This window comes from Lichtheimia ornata (assembly GCF_029851405.1).
Source record: "Lichtheimia ornata isolate CBS 291.66 chromosome Unknown scaffold00017, whole genome shotgun sequence".
NCBI lineage: Eukaryota > Fungi > Mucoromycota > Mucoromycetes > Mucorales > Lichtheimiaceae > Lichtheimia > Lichtheimia ornata.
Genome location: NW_026695337.1, coordinates 1 through 15,265, shown reverse-complemented (window position 1 = coordinate 15,265; position 15,265 = coordinate 1). Strand labels below are relative to the sequence as shown.

The 15,265-nt window shown below is 43.9% G+C and overlaps 4 protein-coding genes across 4 annotated transcripts; 3 read left to right on the top strand and 1 right to left on the bottom strand.

Annotated features, from left to right (window-relative positions):
- Window positions 1-242: 242 nt before the first annotated feature.
- Window positions 243-2,869, top strand: O0I10_004528 (uncharacterized protein; the record flags this gene model as incomplete). Its single annotated transcript, XM_058484587.1, has 2 exons — window positions 243-1,500; window positions 1,566-2,869. The coding sequence occupies 2 exons, from the start codon at window positions 243-245 to the stop codon at window positions 2,867-2,869; spliced, it is 2,562 nt and encodes an 853-aa protein (XP_058344464.1).
- A 931-nt stretch (window positions 2,870-3,800) lies between these two features.
- O0I10_004527 (uncharacterized protein) lies at window positions 3,801-6,516 on the top strand (the record flags this gene model as incomplete). The annotated part of the gene is made up of 3 exons (XM_058484586.1): window positions 3,801-6,035; window positions 6,100-6,305; window positions 6,363-6,516. 3 exons carry the CDS (start codon window positions 3,801-3,803, stop codon window positions 6,514-6,516), a joined length of 2,595 nt encoding a protein of 864 aa, XP_058344463.1.
- A 287-nt stretch (window positions 6,517-6,803) lies between these two features.
- O0I10_004526 (uncharacterized protein) lies at window positions 6,804-10,524 on the bottom strand (the record flags this gene model as incomplete). Its single annotated transcript, XM_058484585.1, has 9 exons — window positions 6,804-7,684; window positions 7,750-8,604; window positions 8,661-9,072; window positions 9,129-9,313; window positions 9,366-9,524; window positions 9,584-9,679; window positions 9,743-9,803; window positions 9,909-10,292; window positions 10,387-10,524. 9 exons carry the CDS (start codon window positions 10,522-10,524, stop codon window positions 6,804-6,806), a joined length of 3,171 nt encoding a protein of 1,056 aa, XP_058344462.1.
- A 1,278-nt stretch (window positions 10,525-11,802) lies between these two features.
- O0I10_004525 (uncharacterized protein) lies at window positions 11,803-13,955 on the top strand (the record flags this gene model as incomplete). The annotated part of the gene is made up of 7 exons (XM_058484584.1): window positions 11,803-11,871; window positions 11,934-12,519; window positions 12,574-12,852; window positions 12,916-13,061; window positions 13,115-13,196; window positions 13,255-13,334; window positions 13,404-13,955. The coding sequence occupies 7 exons, from the start codon at window positions 11,803-11,805 to the stop codon at window positions 13,953-13,955; spliced, it is 1,794 nt and encodes a 597-aa protein (XP_058344461.1).
- Between the last annotated feature and the right edge of the window lie 1,310 nt (window positions 13,956-15,265).

The following is a 15,265-nucleotide window of genomic DNA, read 5'->3' as shown; positions in this document are numbered from 1 at the left end:
AGATCCCGACCTGAGATTGTCCGGCTCGCAACGCTGGGGCCTGTTGTAGCTCCTCTTCCCACTCCCACATGGCATTTATTTTGCCTCACAGCAGATCAACCTCGCATTACTTTTACTCCCTTTATTATAACAACAATAGCATCCTATTTTATACAATGAATAAAGAAACCAATAATAGTAACAGCAAAGTCATTGAAAAGAAGATGGATAAGAAAACAGGGACTTGACCAGCTGACCCATCAATGCGCAGCAATAAAAAGGTGAAACCAAGCCAGTGGACACGCTCTCAAGATCACATACAAACCTCTTTCTCTCTCCCTCTCTCTCTTTCTTTTTCCCCCTCTCCTTTCGTTGTGCTACCTGAGATGGCCAAGACATCATCGACTCCCCGCAAGGTTAGCTGCCTTCCTTGTAGGTTAAAAAAAGTCAAATGTGATGGTCAAAAGCCGTGTCATCGTTGTCAACAAAAGCATATCGAATGCTCTTACGCTAAACCTGCACCTGTGGGTCGTCCACCTAAAAATGCCGTTGTCAACAAGCTTGTTCTTGCAAGGAGTGATGCCCCCGCTGCTTACTTTTCTTCCACTCTTTGTAAAGAATTTATCTTTGAGCATATCTCTTATGGCCATCCAGGCACTCAAGGCAACTATGCACCTTATCTCTATGACAACAATCGCAAAGACAACGAACCCGGTATCAGAATCTGGGTCAAGAGCATTTATCAGCAATACTTTGGCGGCGACAATGTAGCAACCAATGCCATTACAGCGAGACACGACATGGACCCATCCAAACTTGCCGGTGCTGTCAAAATGTATGACTTGTTGCAGCATTTCACTTGGACTACTTCAGACGTCGTCAATATTGTCATTCGGCGATTCAGTCGGCTAACGCTATTGAGCTATGTGGAACCAGCATTTACAATGTGTGGATTGGCACTCGATAAAACACAGGACTTCTTCGATGGTCATCAGGCACCTCCTATCAACCCACTCAATTCATTACCACCTCAACAAGCATTACGATTGATTGAATGCTTCTTTTCTATTCATCCATACTCCAACTTATTCAACAAAACCATGCTATTACAAAGCTATTGGACCGATAGTGCTGATCCCTTCTTGATGACTATCATTTATGGCACAACCGCTTACATCTCTCAACTACTCGATGGCAAACCTTTATCTCTATGGGAGACCTCTTTATCCTCATCGCAACGTAATCCATTTCTTGATTATGCATATGTCTTGATTGATAAGGCCAACACTGAAGTCTCGCTTAGCCGATATCAAGCTGTTGTTGTCCTTGCACTATTTGAATCTCAATTTGGATACACCAAACGCGGCATGACGCTATTTGCATTGAGTTACATGATGGCAGCTCGAATGGGTATCTTGGATGGCACTTACAAGAAGCGACAAATGACCGACGTGGAAGAGGAATTATTGTTGATGACTTATTGGGCTTCCTACAACATGACCGTTCGTGGATGTATCGAATGTAAGTTATACTATGGTATTATTAGTAATGATGATATAGTCATGCTTATTTGGGATCCTATCTAGTGGATCAGGTACCACGTGAGGTGATTGGCAAATTCAGTCGTTCATTTCCACCAGCCTCCATCCATGATTCAGCTTCATACAAGTTTGATCGCGCCAATGGCAACTTGCGCATGTTCAAATCATATCATTACCTTGTCGAGACATACTTTACCGAATCCGTCATCACACAATACAGCAGCCGGCTATTCATGTACTTTCCCGAATCCGATTACAACCTATTCCGCGTCCCCCAATACATCAATGCATTGTCATCTCACAGCACAGCGCTTTCGGCTCCCATCATTGACATTGAACAAGCGCTCAAGAATGTATTGATCAACTTTGAATCCTTCATCCACGATCACAAGCATGAATGGTCACCTCTGCAAGTCTTCTCCATTGAATCAACATGCCTATTGTACAAGATCCATTTCTCATTCTTGAGACTCTATGTGAGCACAGCACGATTACAACCTGACAACCGATTGGGATTGGCTCCCATAGCAACACGCTCCGATCGACATACAGAAGATACCCTCGATTTGGATGATATTGATGTGATTATTCGCTTGCATTCGGTAGTGCCGATCGCTGTCGAGATCTTGGACAAGATGAAAGTATTATTGGATAACCCAGCCAATTATTGTTGTCATGCCGAATGGCTACCACACGGCTTAATGGCGTCATGCCTCGAGACAAGTGCACGGATATTGATGCTCAAATATCGTCGAGATCCCTGGGATATCAAGACATACAACCATCTCAAAACGATGCATAAGGTCACCACTTACCAAATATGGATTGGATGGACAGCTATTCAGACTATTGAAAAGATGCTCAACGACTTTTTCAAAACGTATCCAATTGCACCTGTGGGAGAAGAACATCATGTCGACAACACGACAACAAGGATCATCGATGACAATAATTACCCTGTTGATGACAATGAGCTGGCCATTCTCACGTCAACGATTCAAATCCCAATCGAAATGTATGACTTCATCAATAACAACAACAACAGCAGCAGTGTGGAAAATGATAGTTCAAGTGGTGGAAGATCAGCAACGCCGTATTCGGATGGCAGCCCTGGAGAGGTCCTTGGCTTTGATACCACAATGACCACAAGAGAGAATACAAGGACCTTGTCAATGTCACTGGATCCATGGCGATTTGCACAAAGACCACGTTCTGAACCACAACTAGTAGAGTTGGAACAAGAGGATACGACATGGCTGGATGAAATGTTACAAGCAGGAAACGATCAACAGGATTCCCTGAATGCATTGCTTACTGGAGATAATGGATTGCTCAATAGCCTTTTATGACATTCTACAAATTAGCATCATCATTATCAGCATCATCATCTTTCCCCTTGTTTCTTCAACTCATCTTGTAATACAACGCAATTTCAAACATGATTGATCCTTACTTTTTGTACACAAGAATGTGCCACAGCAGCAGTGCCACTATTTATTTGTTTCAAACAATGACACAATTGTATACATATATGTGCGCGTGTGTGGGTGTGTGCTGCTAACGTACATCGTGGCTCATGCCGAAGGGTAACCGAGTAAGTCGCTCGTCATGTGTTTGAAATTTCAGTTACCAGGCCGGCCTGCGATCAAGATGAAATAGAGAAAACAACTCCTATCATTATCATCATTATTCCTATTGTTTGATCCATCAGGGGATGTGAGCTGGTTCCTCACTTGCATCATGTGCAACCATGTAACACGCCCTTTAAACTGCGCCTCGGGTACTCTTCTACGTAGATTGCAGTTGTTGTATTGTTTTAATTGATCGTTGCAGCTACAAGGATTGAGTGTAGTATTCTTAGAAACGGCATTTGCAAACCATTCAAGAAAATGAACACGAGGAGGGAGCCATTGTGATAAGATTTAGGGAGAATGAGATAGTGTAGAGTGACAAGAAGCAAAAAGTTATGGCAATGAAAGATGGTCAAGGAGCCACAACATGAGGAGAAAACGTGATGGTGATGGTGGTGGTGGCAGTAGCATGGGTGTTTATATACCGATTTTTCTCCTTTGAAAACTAAGCATCCTTGTTTGCTCCAAAGCTTTTCTCCATATCTTTCTCCCCCTTTGTGCAGCATTTCCCCTTTCTCTCTTTCGCTTTTTCTCTCTCTTCTCTTCTTTTAAGCCTTGCATCACACATTTTTATTAAACAACAATAGCAACAATGATTAATTACGGCCGAAGAAAGAGATGTGATTCCATCTCATCAACGCAGTCAGCTATGACTATTGAACCTGAAGTATCACGTCGTCGCTCACTTCGCAATGTGCCATCGTTATCAGCCATGATCAAATCCACATCGTTGAGATCATTGGACCCTGATCAAGCAAGCATTGTATCGACTCGTACCAGTACATCCACGAGCCAGCACAATATGACTCGGCGGCAATCATTGACTCGGGCCACAGCATCCAGTCTTGCCAAGATGGTTAACTTTTCATCAACGACCACCGATGAACAACAGCAACAGCAACAAAGCAAATCATCACGATTCAACAAGCTTTTGAAAAAACGATCCTCTCAGGAACGCCCTCCATCTCAATTACCGACCAAAGGGAAAAAGGACAATCATGTATCCTCGTTACCATCGCCACCGACTACACCCTTGCCAACAGCTACAGCCAACAAGAGGCGCTGGTCGCCATTTCGATCACCACGCAACAGCACATCAGGCCAAGATACTCCACCCATGCCAACATCACCATCCATATCAACAATGGCAGGTACTAGTAGTACTATCACGCAGCTACACAATAGCGAGGAAAACGATGATGGCACCTTATTGATGGGTGAACGACCTCCTCAATTGCCACCCATTGAGCAAGACCAACAAGGATTCATGCTTGATTTAAAAACGTCTGACAGCACGAAAAGCAGCCATAAAAGTGCCAGTAGCAGCAGCACAACAACGGCTAACCGTCGACGATCCATGCCACCATCAGCTGCACTTGTGACTCCTTCAAGCAGCATGAATCGAAAACGCCATAGCACGGGTACTGCATTTGCTCAACAAGCAGCTGCTGTTATCCCTTCAGCCTCGGTATCATTGGCACGCGGTAGCAACAACAATAAACCCAAATGTGAGGCATGTTTACGCCGAGAAGCAAGAAGGGCTTCATCGAGTGATACTACTGCTGAAGTATCAAAGAACAAGGAGGAAGGGGTTACATGCGAAATCAAGGAGCACAAGGAGATCAACAAGCTTACGACCAAGACAACAAAGAATGATGGTGATGAGAAGGAAATGGATCAATCACATGACCTAGGCACCAAACATCATCATCAACAAGAAGTGACAATTCAAGAAACGGATGCACATGAAGATGCTAACAAAGAAATGGACGAGGAGCAACAACAAAAAGAAGAAGATGATGATGCGATGGTGGTTGTTGAGAATAGCAAGGACGACAACGAAACGATTATTTCATCCCTGTCCAGTAAGCAGGAAACGGAGTCTACGACAGCAGGTGGTGATGCATTAGTTGAGGAACAAGATAAACTGCAGGATGTGATGGTGGCGCATGTTGGCTCGAATGATGATGATTTATCGGTGGAGGATATGCAAAAGAACCTTGGCCCTGCAGAAAGTCATGCACAAGAAGAGCACGTATCCAACACAAAGGAACATCAAGTCGTTGTTTCCATGCAACAACAAGACACTGCAACAATCACCACTACGCCTGTCGATCCACCATCACCACCATCACTCAATAACAATGATAGCATTGATGCCCTGGTTGTTGAAGAATTAAGTATCTCACATCCCAACACTACGACCACATCCACCGCTCTGCGTTTTATTTCTGATGAGCAACAAGACAACTCCACCTCCTCCACCACTACTACATCCCATGATCAAGTTGATATTGAGCCTTCACCACCCACGTCAACTCATTCCGATTCAACCATTGCTTCCGAAGATAACCCTACGACGGCGCATCAAGATGTTCAGCAGCAGCAGCAACCCACGGTCTCCATGGCAACATCGTCATCCAGCAGTCTTGCCATCATGCAGCCGATTGCATCTCGTGCAGCGCTTGTACCGTCTACGGCTGAACAATCGCTTGTACGACTCATTGCTAGTTGTATGGCACATGCTGATAAGCTCGAAGCACTTGCCAACGAAGTGAGTCGATCCGAATACCGAGTCAGCCAGCTCTTGCAACAACATCAAGCATTGATTCAGTCGTTGGATGCCCGTGAACACCGTTACATGATGCATGTTCAAACCTATCAACAACTCCTTGCAAGCCAAACACGCATGTTGAATGAATTGGAGCAATTACAAGGCCGCCTTTCATCAGCACCTTTATCTTGTTGGCATCCGCCTTCGCCTTGGTGGGCTACTCTGGCTCCTCATAATGGAGGCAAAATTATCACTCAGCAAAAGAACAACCTTGGACACACAACCGACATTGTTGTCGCTGGAACTTGTGTTGCCCATAATCCTCCACAGGTAACATCTCTTTGGTCTTTGATGGTATGACGAAGAAGATTAACCCTTTTTTTCTTTCCATTAGCATCTCATGCTCACCAATGATGACAATGCCCACCAATCCACTATCTATCATCACTATCTATTGCATATCGGCCATGATGAACGCAGCGTCAAGTTTGTCCTATGTCCTCCAGATCAATGGGTCCCAGATGAATATGCCGATGGTTGCCAGGAGACGCATTGCGATACCCACTTTAATCTTTTCAACCGACGCCATCATTGTCGAAGGTAAATGAACCAGTTAATACTATCAAAACAAAGCCCGACTCACCTTTTTTTATGCAGCTGTGGACATATCTTTTGCAACCAACATAGTCAAAATCGTCTTCCACTCTTTGAGCCATTGAATAGAGACAAGGGCGAATGGGCACGCGTTTGTGATACATGCTTTTACCGATTATTGGATCGAAATACATCTTCCTTGACGACATCATCATGATCACATCAATAAAAAATTGACATTTTCCCGAGCTTACATATCAAAAGCATCATGTGTTTGAGGAGATGTATTTTATAAGAGGATTTGAGGTAGATCATCAAGCTCATGCATCATCGTATAGCGTTATGGGTTAGGATAGCTACGTAGGCCCAAGAGGCACAAACTCAAGGTTTGATAGAAGGTAGTATGCGTTGATCACATGGTATGAATAAGACTTTAAGGATATAAAAGAGGAAAAACGACTTTACATCATAAATAAGTTAATTTAGTACTACTACTTCTAGCTGCTAGTGATCAGCTGTGGCTGTCCTATTGTGAGCTAAGCTGGATTGTCGCATACCAAACTGAGCAGGACGAAAATCGGATGTTGGATGTTGATTGGGATAAGGCAAGTAACCTTCTTGAGCGTAAATTGAAGTGGGGTTAGTGTGAGATGGCTGTGAATGATGATGATGGAGGTGATGATGGTGGTTGTGGTGATGGTGATGTGATTCGTGATATCGCACGTCGTGAGTAGATGACGCTGCAGAAGAGGAGGATGCTGTCATGGTAGAGGATGAGTTGCTGTGTTTCATAATTCTCTCGACTTTCTTTAAAAAGTCCTTTGATGAAAAATCCGTTCCTTCTTTGGCCAATACGGGATCTTGTAAAAAGGCTTCAAGGTCTTCAGGCACCAAACAAAACTCGTCAAACGACTCAAGCATCATCTCCACCACACGAATGGCAGTGAATGATTCATCTTTGAGAGGATCCTTGTGGTTGGTGGTGAGGATATTGGGTGCAATAACACGAGCGAGATTGGGTATATCCATACGGCTGCCGACTTCAGTTGTCACGTGTGAAAATGATGCCACCCATCGGAAAAACAAAAATAGCACCTCCAAAGCATCCCGATTGACGCGAGGCAACATGCAATACGCCAGCTGAAGTACTCGCTTACACACGGAAGGATTATCCAACTTGAGTGCGCAGGTAAAGAGACCATGCATTTTATAGGTCAACAAGGGCTCTGGTAACTCGCGAAGGAATTTCTTGAGGAGTGCAGCAATTTGGATCGCATTTTCAGAAAACAAGTCCACTTCTTGAGGATTCCTATCGAGTCGATCACTGACATCCTTCAATCGTCGAATATTGCCATTCTTGCGGAAGATGCCTTCCACCGACATGTCTACAAAATGATCCATTTTCAATGAGCATGTATATAATCACCCTGCATCCCCTATGTATAATTACCCATTTGCCGCATAGCCGTAACAGAGTCATCAATAAAGGCCGCTACCCGTACAGGCGATGCTGAAGCTCCAAGATTGGATTCCACACCCGTTCTTTCAGTCAAGATGTCCAATGATACACCAAATGTGCCAACCTCTTTGCCCTTGTTGGCCTTTTTGTTGCCATGCATAATCGATGAAAACAGCTTTTCCCAAATGGACGCTTTTTTGTTCTCAATAAGATGGAGGAGCTCGCTTGGGGTGAAATGATCGCGCACATAGGACTCGATTTGTACAACAGCAACGTGGCGAATGATCATATCTTGCAATGCCGATAACTCTGAAAGGTATACACGTGGTTTGCCGGTAGCACTGTTGATGTTGATATGAGCTGTCATCATCGATGATGGTGGTGGTGCTGTGCTTGAAGGCCGCTCTGTCACAGTCTTTGCAAATTGAGGTACATCATCAAGTCGAATGCCCTTGTTTTTGCTGTAATCCTGTTGTTGTGGTCGATTATCATCATCCTGCGGTAAGGGTGGAAGGACTTTGTGTTGATCAATGGGTCGATTGAGGCTATCCTGGCGTGTAGGTACAGGTCGGGTATGGCTGGCTGTATCTTCGGGTATTGTTGTTGACACTTTTTGTGTTGTATCCACGTTGCCGAGAATTGTGTTGCGTTTGGCTGTTTTGAAGGACCTCGATACTTTGCGATTGAGATCGGTGGTTGGCACATTCCTGGCATCGGTAATCTGAGTTGGATATTCTTTGCCATCTTCCACTGCAAGCCTTGATACTTGATTTGTGCTGGCACCTGTATCTTTGGAATAATAAGGTCGCATCTTGATCGAAAAGTCCACGGATGATAATTGGGCATCTATTGGCGATACATATATATAAGTATTTTGCCATTAAACAACCATATCCACTTGCCTGTGATTTGCAAATAGCTGCATAGACGACTCAATGCCACGCGTAGCAAATATGCAAATTGGGTAAGCCTTGAAACGTATTCAAACATATCCGATGGAGCATCATTGTTCCTGACACCGGCACATTGAGTACAAAGCACGGATTGGGCAGCTGAGCTAAACGTGGCATGGGACAAATCCGAGGACAACGACTTTTTGCATTGACGGCAGCTGAAACATCCCTTGTGCCATCGATACTCGCCGTACTTTATACATTCATCCTCCACCGCAACCTTGCAAACGTGGCAAAGATCAGATGTCGGCTTCGCCTTGATCAAACGCTGGCTGTCGCGGCTGTAGCTTTCTTTTCCAGCAACCTCCATCAACTTTGCAAGTAGTCGAGACACTGCAACTGGTCGATCCAGCGCCAATTCCTATATCAAAAAGGGTTAATAAACAATGATACTATCCAAGTATACATCATAATTACCAGTTTCAAGGCTGTTGTAAGTGCCAATCGGATCAATATTTTGAGATAATGTGCCAATCCAGTGACCAACGATAACAACTCTTGTGTGATGCCCAACCTCCTCATCTCTTGTGTCTTGGAGAGTAACGTGAAAAAGTTGATGATCTTTTTGCAAAGCATCTTGGCCTCTCGTGTATACTTGAATTCTACCATCAACGCATAAGCAAATGATCCCATTTCCAATCCAAACCATCCTACCTGTTTGTCTATATTCATGGTGTATCTTGTCTAATTCATCAACTCCAAGAAAGAGGGCTTCGACGTGTACGAGGAACCGTTCAGAGAGGCATACACCTTCCACATATGATCCGTTGGAAACATGCAATAACATTTCGGAAATGCACACCGCAGACGATTCTTTTTCATGAAACAAGCATTAGCCGTTGTAATCAACCACGTATCCCACTATTGATTACCTTCAAAAGCAGAAAGCACCGTCCAAATCCGATACACCTTTTCCTCCATTTCGCGTTGTCGTTCCACCAACTCTGCATGATTCTTTGGCTTCCGCTCTATAAGATCACCATGCGTCAATGAGCATATACTAAAGCGTCACATATCCAAGTTCTACATACCATGATGTACAATGGCGTCTTTTTCTCGTAATGTGGGATTGGCGACTCTGACGTTCCAATACTATTCAAAGATCCAGGGTAGGCGATGTTCCATATAGAATAATATTTCAGACGACGTGGTTCTGATATGACCCTCGTATCCACCCTGATACACCTCACTACTTGCCTTGTGTATCATATAGCATTCTGGATGCCAATGTTCAGTAGTATCCTTGCGATCAATCTCGACGTATTGCTTGAGAATAGCCATTTGACATCCAGAGCAGCTCACAGCGAATTGAGTTGAATAATGAAAATGACAATAAACTTTGCCATCATGCTCATAATAGGAATCATCAGGGCCAAAAGTCGTAGAGCAAACACTGCATGTGAAATGGTCGGTATGGAACTTTTTGTCGAGTGCAATGATATAGGGTCCTCTCAGTGGTTCGTGACAACGGTCGCATACAAGGCCGAGTCGTTTGAAATAGTCGCGTTCACATAGTGGTAATGTCTGTCCATTGTCGAGTTTGTAAGGGAAGAACTTTGCTGCAACAGGCGCATTGCAATCCTATCGTATTCCACTAGCCATTAGCTATGTCTTTTTTGCAACAGGGGAAAAGGAGAACGAGAATAGGAGAGAGAGTAGGAAACGAATTGTGTACCATGCAAGTAAAGCATTCAGGATGAAAAGTGCCGTCCAATGCGCGAACGAGTCGATTGCCTAGCAGTTGATGACAGCGAGAGCAGAGCGAGTGTGTGGTTGGCGAGAGATGGTCATTATGCGGACTAGATGTTGACATGGCAAAGGAAAAGAAAAGGGTGCTGGGTCGACGGCCGTAAGAGCAACAGGAACCCCGAACAATTGAACGCAGCTTTAATGATTGTATATAGCCTGCATAACGGATACCTTGATTCTGTCGTATTGGACTTTTGGTGGTGCTCAATGACAAGGAAGATTAATGTACATGGAAAATAGCCATTTTGTACCAGAGGATTATGATGCCAACCTTAAACGGTCATACTCAGGTACGTATGGTGTGCATCTCTCTTTGAGAAATGATGTCCAAATAAAAGTGCATGAAGCGTTTTCAACATTTACATATACGGCTACATTCCTTCTTTATTTGTGGAATTGGTGTATCCCACAATCCTGGCAACAGGATGGCCCATGCATATGGCATCATCATTGTTCTTCCTTTTCCATAGCTTTTTTTCATATCACTGCTAATGTACATTGGCTCCTTGCTATGCACGTGGTGAAAAACGAACACATAGCGTCATCACCGGCGGTGGGGTGTTTCGGTTGAAAGGATTTAGAGATCATCACACATACCAATGCTGAGCCACTATATTGCATGAAATGGCCGAAAGACCGCACCTTGATTCCTTCGTGCTAGTCACACCAAGTTTAATGCATGCTCCAAACATAGCAAAGTCATCATCTGATAAACACACTCAGACAAAAAACTATGCGTCATTATGCTGTGGCTCAGGGTCTTGGATCGCAAGACGCCGAGAAGGGACAGCTATTACAAAGGAAGATGGTCGCTGACGTTCTATAGCTTTTCCTCGATCTCTGCTATAATGAATGAGCGTGCATGTTTGTATTCATAGTCTTTCAACATTGATTTACTATACACCATCATACAGCACCCTGAATCCATTATTACGAAAAGTGATGCCAAGCCATTGGCAATACGGCACTTCATGGAGGAGAGTGGTAGTAGTATAATCTGATCACACAACATAAAGCATCATCACCTGTGCTACAGCTATTACATCGGTCACCGGTGTATCTTTCGCCGATACCATAACTTTGCTTTGACAAGTAACGAAACATTTTCGCATCGGATCAAAGAAAGCTTAGGGCGGAGAAAAGTAGAATATCAGCCCCTGGATGTAGATCTGGGCTTGAGAGCCAAGAAGTAAGGTCGCTAAGCGGAACGGATAAAGCGCCGAATCCCCGATGAGTCAACTGCAGGAATCGGATCCAATATTAACCCGATTCCTAGCCACAAACGATATAAAAGACAATGACAACTTTTTGACTTGATCATTCAAATCATACAACATTTATCATGGAAAACCAACTTTACGACGTCTTTATTTCAGGTGCTGGACCTGTCGGCCTTTATTTTGCATATCAGGTAATATACAATGATACATGAGACTCTGGATCAAGAAATTTAATCATGCATTCCACACGTAGATGCTTAATATGGGCCATTCAGTATACATTTGCGATTACAAGTACGGGCCTACAGATCAAACACGAGCCATTGGCATCACTGCACGTACTATGGAACATTTGACAATGGATGGTATTGCACACCATTTCCTCAAGCGTGCTGTTATCCTTCAAGGTGCACGAGTTCACAGCAACGGCGAGGCTCTTGGTAATCTTGATGCAGCTATTGGTGGAGCGAGCCTTTACCCACATGGTACCATGGTTTCGCAAGACACACAAGAAGAAATTTTGATCCAACTTGTCGAGGAACTTGAGCAAGGAACCATTCGCTGGGGCACAAGACTTATGGATTATGAAGAACACGAGGATCACGTTGAAGCGACTGTATGTAAAGATGATGGCACCACGTATACGGTAAAGTCAAAGTACATGGTGGGCGCCGATGGAACCCATAGCGTAGTAAGGAAGCAGTACTCGGGCGCTGAAGAATGGCGTTATGATGGGCAATCGATAGCTACACGTTTTGCTCTTGCAGATGTAACCTTGACAGGCCGTGATGTTGACAAGGTGAATAACAACCGTGGAAATGTGTTTACCCATCCCGATGGTAAGTCCTATATTAATGCTTGTTTGTAACGACTCTTAACACTTTGAATAATAGGCATCTGTGGTTTCATCCCTCTTCATGGTCCAAATTCCAACCTCTTTCGTGTCGCGTGCAACCTTGGTTTTTACGAGCTTTCAGACAAAAAGGAACCAACACACGGCATTTCTCGCAATGAAGAAGAAACACTGACTCTTGAAGATATGCGTGATATCATAGCCAAGCGTGTTGCCCCTATGGAGCTGATCCCAACCAACCCAACCTGGTTAACCATATTCCGTATCAATGAACGAAAAGCAAATGGGTATCGTCGTGGTCGTTTGTTTGTCATGGGAGGTAAGGTTTATTATCTTTATCCATCATCGATCATGTGTTATTGACAAATCATGTTACATATAGATGCAGCACACTGCCACTCTCCTGTCGGTGGGCAGGGACTTAACTTGGGACTTCAAGATTCGCACAACCTTGCATGGAAACTATCGTTGGTGCTCAAAGGCAAAGCCAATGATCCTGAAACCCTGCTCAACTCGTATTCTATTGAGGTATGTACGTTATTTAAATATCAAGCGATTTGTGGCTCATACGTGATTCATAGCGTGAACCCATTGCTGAAGGTGTCATGTCTGCAACCGGTTCTTTGACAAAGGCGGGAATATCGAAGCTCAGCTTTATCCATAGTAAGTATCCCTATTGACTCCTTCACTCTTATCTTTGCGCTAACGATTTCTACTTTAGAATGGATGGCTTCATGTGCATTCTACGCAGTGACATCCTTTGAACAACTTCAGACATTTTTGGCAAAACGAATGATGGGAGTAAGTATACAATCTCAAGCTATCTCTTTCACATACACCAACTGACAACATTCTTTATTATGCAAATAGTTACACCTTCAAATCAACCCACAATCCCCTATTTTCTTGCCATCGACTCTTGGTGAATCTGGTACCTTTATCCCGAATACAGACGTCATGCAACGACGTGTTGTGGACAATCAAGTGATTCGCAAATCAATGCATGAAATTCTTTCATCCACCCCAAGCTCGAATCATGTCCTTATTTGGGTTGCTTCACGACTACAAAGATATAATGCATCCTCATTGTCGCAAGATTTCTGGAACAAGACACGTAAATGGCAAGATGTGACACGTCGCGTGGTGGTCGAATCGGTTTGGCACGCTCATCATTTTGCAGTACCTCCCTATGCCGCTGAAGACAAGGATGTGGATAACAACTTTTGGCTTGAATCGAACCCCGAATCGACCGAATCCCTTTCAACGCACATTGGATTAAACGCCTACATGAAAGATAACGACCCACCAGCTGCACTTGTTGTGGTTCGACCCGACTCTTACATCGCATTCAGCTCGATCATCCGATCATCTCAAGACATTGATACCGCCTTGCAATCGTTGGAAAGCTATCTCATCAATTAGAAAATACTTTTATACCACAATAAACCACCTTAGCAACTTTCATTATTGATATCTTATTTATGTCACCTACAAAGAACTTCCTTTTCCAGATGGCAGGTTAATTAGTGCAATCCATCACAACGTCCTCTTTTGTATGATCCACACATAAGCATGGGAGATGCCAACGGCATTTCTTTGCCTATCACATGTATCATCGTGAACCCTTTCCAATCCCAAACCACTTGATCCACATTTTGCACGCATGAGCTAATAGTACGATACTCTGAATGTTATGTCGAACCCAATGTTCATTTAATGTAGTACAGATGTTTATCAACTAGAAATGACAAAGAAACAACATCGCCAAATGAAGAAGGTACGCATGAATTACATGGAGTCAACAGGGCATCATTGTGTTGTTGTATTCTTGGTTGCTGCCGTCATAAGCATCTCCATCCACAATTGCAAACTAGCTGCTGTGTGCATAGGTTCGAGTACTCCAATACCATCCATGGCTGTAAAACACCATCACCAAAGATAAAAGCCCTCGTGTCATCCATCCAATCCATCATTCATCCTCAACTGTATCCACGTGACATTATCCACCCTTCCTGCTGACGACGCACCATGCAACCAAAGCAACGCTCCAGGGTTTCCCATCATCGCTGCACTTGACTCTACCCACCCATCGTAACCATTGCAAATCCAATATGTTGGTTGAAAAGAGCCATGTGATCGTTGCTGGTATACTGTTCACACATAAGAAAGGCTGTAAAGCATGTTGCTGCAAGTAACGCTGTTTGAGACAATGGAGTAAATACCTTGCTGATTGCAACTGCTGGAATGAAAGGTTGTCGTGTTTGATTGTGGTAGAGGATTGTACAAGAGATGGGGAAGTGTCAAGAAAGGCACGTGTTGTAATGGTGTACACGCGCCATGGACTTGCCCATTCAGTCAAAGACAATCGGATCAAGACAATCGTAGGCTTGAGTTGATGGGTCGAAGCAGGACAATCATTTGCAGGTGGTAGTTATACTTGAATGCAATGACAGTTGGAAATGGGAGGAAGAGGCAAATAAGCTGGGGGTGGAAGAGCTGCAAATTAACTTGATTTTTCTGATACTTGGATGATACTTCTCTGTTTGAGCGTTGCTCAGCCAACTCCCCTCGAATCAAGAAAGTTAAATGATGGGCATGCTAGGCTGGAGCAGGACAATCGTTCACATGCATTGGATTGGGCAACAAAGGTGAATGGGAGGATTAGATTATTAGCTGGCATTTTGAACTGAGACACTGTCGAGCATCGCGCGCGGCGAATTTGGAGCCTTTTT